The 6,660-nt window shown below is 41.3% G+C and overlaps 1 protein-coding gene across 1 annotated transcript; it reads left to right on the top strand.

The window, feature by feature from the left end:
• The first annotated feature begins 4,877 nt into the window (after positions 1–4,877).
• Positions 4,878–5,419, top strand: LOC141699847 (uncharacterized). The gene is made up of 2 exons (XM_074503657.1): positions 4,878–5,015; positions 5,156–5,419. The coding sequence occupies exons 1-2, from the start codon at positions 4,878–4,880 to the stop codon at positions 5,417–5,419; spliced, it is 402 nt and encodes a 133-aa protein (XP_074359758.1).
• Positions 5,420–6,660: the final 1,241 nt, after the last annotated feature.

Below are 6,660 nucleotides of genomic sequence, written 5' to 3'. Positions count from 1 at the left end.
CAGAAAATTACCCGGAGGTACAGAACAATTCCCAAAATATTAGAAAAAATATGAAAATTACCCGGAGGTAAAGAAAAATTCCAAAATTATTAGGAAAATTACCCGGACGTATAGAAAAATTCCTAAAATATCTGGAGGTAAAAAAATTCCTAAAATATTAGGAAAACTATCTAGAGGTACGAAAAATTCCTAAAATATTAGGAAAATTTGCCGGAGGTACAGAAAAATTCCTGAAATATTAGAAAAAACCCGGACGTACGGAAAAATTGCTAAAATATTAGTAAAATTATCCAGAGGTATGAAAAAGTTCCTAAAAATTTAGAAAAAAATACCTGTGAGTGCGAGATAATGCCCGAAAATTAAGGGAAAAATACCAGAAAATTCCTAAAAATGGGAATAGGTATGAAAATGAATAGGGAAAATTATTCAAACTTTAGGAAATATCCTGACGCCCCGGATAAGACAAATCGTTGTAAATGGGGTAGGTCGCCCCACATTTAATACTAAAAAATGATATCCCTAATAGGGTAAGTGATAGGGAGAAAAATAAATCCTAGTTGCGTAATTAATATCGATTAATTATTCTCAGGTTGGGCCGACAATAAAGCCCATTATAAAGGGCCCAAAACCCTGAATATTAATTAATTTCGTAATTAATTAATATGGGAAAAATTAGTTGATAAGTAAAGTCCAAATAAGGACACAATTCCTTGGAGATTGGCCTTCAAGAAATCTCATGGGATAATGATTCAATTTCCTGCATTATAGGACTTCAAAGTCTACTCTAAATCTGAGACTTGTCCACCAAGTCTCCTAACCCTAACTTAATTCCAAGACATTTCATGCCTATATAAGGGGTCTCACCCCACAAATCAGAACTACATTTTTTGACTTGATCCTTGGCCAACAACAAGGTACGTAAGCATCTTATGAAAGACAGATTAAGTCATGAGATACGAAAGAAGTCAAATCGAGCCTCGAAGCTCACGAACCCTGACAATAAATACGACCTAGTTTTTAATCCATAACATTTGGCGCCGTATGTGGGAACGCATAACAACCATGGTGAACACACGAAGCATAAACAACACCCACACAGGAACACTAGTTGGGAGGATCCAAACTATTTTGTCAGTGATGGAGATACCCCCACACTTAACCTACGCCTCCATCCAAGGAGGAACCCTGATAGGAGCAAATGAGCCTCGGCCATAAGGGAAGAATCCCCCGGCTCCTCAAGGGATGAATTCCAAATTTCAGCAACTACATGTTCCTTTGAATCCTAAACCCACTGTGTATGAGTATTCAACTATTGTGACCACTAACCCCCCTTACGGGATGCCCCTATACCCCGAGGTTGGAGGAAGTGGACAAGGTAATTGGAGTGAAGCATAAGGGAAGACTCCCTACTATATACACAACTTGGTTCCTATTCCGGAGGACCAAGAATTCTCAGGACCTTACACTGAAAGAGACTCTAAATCTTCGGATGACGATGTGGCTTTGAGAAGGAGGCGTGCTGGTAAAGAACCAATGCCTGATGCTAACCAGCACTCCAGAAGCACCTGAGGGGAGAATCCCAAAGAAGTACAAGAGAGGATCAGGGCTCACGAAGCTGAGATCCAAAGGCTGAAGCACGACCTGGAGACGCACCTGACCCCAAGACCCCCACTTCCTCTAAGGATGAGAGATCCTCCTCCAATCATAGATCTGGATGGTCCAATATCAAGAAGGGTTGTTATCCCAAGGGCTGAGCTAAATAATCTTATCCCCCTAGGAGATCCTGATGATCCAACTCCACCATTCACTGAAGAAATAATGTATGCCCACATATCAAGGAAATTTAAGATGCCCACCATCAAAGCATTGATGATATTGGAGATCCCGCTAATCATATCAGAACGTTTTCTAATGCACTGTTGTTGCAGCCCGTGAACGATGCTATTAAGTGTCGGGCCTTTTCTCAAACCCTGTCGGGACTAGCTTAAAGGTGGTACAGTCGTTTGCCTACGAATTCAATTGTGTCCTTTAGAGACTTAAGTCAAGCTTTCATTCATAAGTGGAACAGTGCATGAGAAGAATTCAGCATCCCTCATGAGTATTGTGTAAGGAGCAAAGGAGTCCTTGAGAGACTATTTGAACCGTTTCACAAAAGAAGCTTTAAAGGTCCCGGACCTCGATGACAAGGTAGCTATGATAGCACTGCAGCAGGGAACTAGGGATGAATTCTTCAAAATATCATTGGCCAAGCGCCCCCCTAAAAGCATGTTACAGCTCCAAGATAGGGTCGGGAAGTATATTAAAGTGGAGGAAAGCATGAGGAAGGCAGTGGTAAACAATGAGCTCGCTAGAGGCAAGAAATGAAAGACTCAACTAGAATATAATGCCAAGGACAAGTATCCTAGAACTGAGCAAAATGCTGATTCAACCCCGAAGAAGGGAGGGCCTGGACAAAAGTTCACCGAATATGCTAAACTAAATGCTCCTAGAAGTAAGATCTTAATGGAAATCGAAAGAGATAGGGATGTTCCCTGGCCTAAGCCCTTGAAGGCTGATCCTACTAAGCTAGATAAGAGCAAATATTGTAGATTTCACAAGGATATTGGTCACGACACTGATGAGTGCCGACAACTGAAGGATGAGATTTAATTTCTCATTCAGAAAGGAAGGCTGAGCAAGTATACTAGGAGTGGGGAGAAAGATAAAAGAAATAACAATGGGAGAAGGAATTTCGATGATCGTAGGAGAGATCAAGATGATCAAGGACGAAATCCCCAACCCAGGGGATCAGTGATAAATGTAATCTTTAGAGGACCACGAACCCGAGGGCCAGTGATAAACACAATCTTTAGGGGACCAGCTGCTGCTGGTTCGTCCAAAAATTCAACAAAAGCTTAGACTAGAGAAGTCATGCATATTGTTGGAGAAGATCCAAAGAGGGCTAGGACAAGAGTAACAATAACATTTGATGATTTTGACTTAGAGGGTGTCAAATTTCCTCATGACGGTCGCCTGGTCAAAACATCGATAATAGGGAACAACCCGGTGAAGAGAGTCCTTGTAGACAATGGAGCCTCGGTGGACATCTTACTCCATGATACCTTTATAAGGATGGGTTATAATGATTCTCAATTAACCCAAACTGATATGCCAATATATGGTTTCGCTGGAGTCAAGTGCCCTGTAGAAGGGATTATTAAGTTACCTCTGACTATAGGTCAGGAACCAAGACAAGCAACACAGATGTTGGACTTTGTAGTGGTAAAAGCTGGATCAACTTACAATGCAATCATGGGAAGAACAAGAATACATGCTTTTAAAGTCGTCCCCTCCTCTTACCATTCGATAATGAAGTTTCCTACCAGAAACGGGATTGGAGAAGAAAGAGGAGATCAAAAAATGGCAAGGAGTTGTTATGTAGCCTCCATTAGGGCTGATGGAGTTGGGGGGACAAGTTTTACCTATTAACGATCTGGATATTCGCGAGAATGACGAGAAAAGAAGGAAGCCACCAGAAGACTTGATTTCGATCCCTTTTGCTCCCAAGGATCCTGAGAAAATGACTTTCATTGGAGCATCATCAGAGGAGCCCCTTAGAGGGAAGTTGGTGAGGTTTTTACAAGAAAATAGTGATGTATTTGGATGGTCAGCAGCTGATATGCCTGGCATAGACTCCGAACTGACCACTCACAAACTGAATGTAGATCCAAATCAAAAGACCCTGAAGCAAAAGAAAAAGAGTTTTGCCCCTGAGAGGCAGGAGGCAATCAAGCAAGAAGTAGAGAAGCTCTTAGAGGCTTGTTTCATTGAAGAGATACAATTTTTGGAATGGTTACGAAATCCTATAATGGTGAGGAAGGATAATGGAAAGTGGAGAATGTGCATGGATTTAACTGATCTGAACGATGCATGCCCGAAGGATTATTTCCCGTTACCAAGAGAAGATACATTGATAGATACGACCGTTGGCCATGAGATGCTGAGCTTTTTGGATGGATTCAATGGATACAATCAGATCAAGATGCATAAGGATGACATCCCTAAGGTATCATTCATCACTGACTTTGGTGTTTTTTGTTATCTTGTTATGGCGTTTGGTCTCAAGAATGCAAGAGCTACCTATCAAAGGTTGGTAAATTTTTTTTTAAAGATCTTATTGGGAAAATAATGGAAGAATATGTAGATGAGATGTTAGTCAAGAGTCTTGTGAAGACTGATCACATAACCCACTTGAGGGAAGCTTTTGAGGTTCTGAGGTATCACAAGATGATGTTAAATCCTGCAAACTATGCTTTCGGAGTGGGATCTGGAAATTTTTTGGGATTGATGGTCTCCAAGAGAGGAATTGAAGCAAATCCTAACAAGATAAAGGCTATTTTGGACATGGAACCTCCGCGGTCTATTAAAGATGTTCAAAAAATCACTGGAAGGGTTGCTGCCTTGGGACGATTTATCACCAAATCTGGAGACAAGTGCTTGCCATTCTTCAAAGTCTTGAAGAAAGTAAAGGATTTCATATGGATCAAGAAAAGTCAAGAGGTGTTCGAAGGATTAAATAAATACATGGTTCAAGCCCCGTTGTTGGCCAAACCAGTCTCGAATGACACTTTGTACTTATATTTGGCCATATCAGAAAATGCCTTGAGCGCCGTGTTGGTTAAAGATGAACTTAAAATCCAGAAACCTATATACTATGTCAGTAAGATTCTGCACGGAGCTGAGTTGAATTATTTGATTGTAGAAAAATTTGCTTTAGCCCTGGTGATGGCCTCAATAAAGTTGTGTCCTTACTTCCAAGCTCATAAGATCGAGGTACTAACAAATCAACCTTTGAGAAACATCATTCACAGTCCCAAAGCCAATGGGAGGCTGATTAAATGGGCCATAGAATTGGGAAAATTCAACATCAAGTACAAGCCGTGAACGGCAATAAAAGCACATGCGTTGGCTCACTTCGTGATAAAATGTACCATACCCAACCAAGAAGTCGGGGGGCAGGACAGCAAGATCGGAAGGTAATAAAGGAAACGAAGAGGGCGTTAAGAAGAATGAATTCTGGGTTCTCTATTTTAATGGGGCATCAAAAACAAATTCGAGTGGAGCAGGGCCGGTGCTATAGAGCCCCGACAGTTTCTTAATTGAATATGCTATGAAGTTAGATTTCCCAACTATAAATAATGAAGCAGAATATGAAGCTCTGATAGCTGGCCTTGGCCTGGCTGGGACATTGAGGGTCAAGAACTTCAAAGTCTATGGAGATTTGAAGCTTGTCATATCCCAGGTTAAGGGGGAGTTCAAAGTGATATACGAGACTATGGCGAAGTACGTACGTCTAGTATGGGTTGTGGTGACCCAGTTCGACGAGTGTCATGTTGAGCACATTCCAAGAGAGGAGAATGCTAAGGCAGATACTATCTAAGTTTGCCTCATCAAAGATAGAAAAAGGTTCAGGGAGTGTATACTTCCGCATTTTGAATACATGAAGCATTGATGTTAAGCTTATAGCCCCTATAGGGCTGGGGATATCATGAATATATCCCCCAAGGCCCACATTCAAACTGGTTGGCTCCAGAATGATGTGACTGAGCGCAAAAGTTGGTTTTGCGAGCACTAAGGTATTCCTTGATCGATGGAATTTTGTACAAAAGATCTTATGTGGTTCCTTACTTAAGGTGTCTCAGGCCCAATGCGGCTCATTTGGCTCTCGAAGAAGTACACAAAGGCATTTGCGGGAAACACTCGGGGGGGGGGGGGGCAGGGCTCTAACACACAAGATAACCCGTTTAGGCTTTTATTGGACATAAATGATGGTTGATGCCAAAGAATATGTGAAGAAGTATGATCGTTGTCAGAAACATACACTGGTTGTTCGATATCCCCCCGAGATGTTAACTTCCATCAATTCTCCGATTCCCTTTGCTATGTGGGGAATGGATATACTTAGGCCTTGTCATATGACCACATCACAAAGGAAGTTTTTGATTATGGCTATAGATTATTTTACTAAGTGGATTGAAGCTAAATCTTTATCTAAGATCACAACCAAGCAAGTTACGCAATTCCTGTGGGAAAACATCATGTACAGATACAGAATCCCTCGTATTCTATTCACCGATAATGGAACACAATTCAATAATGAAGAGTTCAAGAAATACTATGAGGAAAATGAGATTGAGTTGAGGTTTACCTCCGTGGCTCATCCATAAGCCAATGGACAAGCGGAAGTGGCAAATCGCATTATTCTAGATGGACTAAAGAAGAGGGTTGAAAAAACCAGAAATAATTAGGTGGATTACTTCCAATACTTTGGGCTTACAGGACTACTTGTCGATTTACAACTAGAGCAACTCCCTTCATGTTAGCATATGGGGCAGAGGCAGTCGTTCTTGTGGAAATATCACACTCATCTCCCAGAATCCAAGAATACGATGCTGATGAAAATGAGGAAGGGCAAAGGCTATCCCTGGATTTGATTGTTGAAGTACGAGATGAGACGCATGCAAAGATAGTGGAACATCATAAAAAAGTTCTTTCTACTATAACTTACAGGTGAAAGAGAGGTTCTTCAAACAAGGTGACTTGGTTCTAAGGAAGGTGGAAGCTTCTAGTGTAGGGCAGAAGGGAAAACTCACCCCGAATTTGGAAGGACCATACAAGATC

The sequence above is a fragment of the Apium graveolens genome, unplaced genomic scaffold, assembly GCF_009905375.1.
Source record: "Apium graveolens cultivar Ventura unplaced genomic scaffold, ASM990537v1 ctg141, whole genome shotgun sequence".
In the NCBI taxonomy this organism is placed as follows: domain Eukaryota; kingdom Viridiplantae; phylum Streptophyta; class Magnoliopsida; order Apiales; family Apiaceae; genus Apium; species Apium graveolens.
This window is presented reverse-complemented; position numbering and strand designations above follow the sequence as displayed.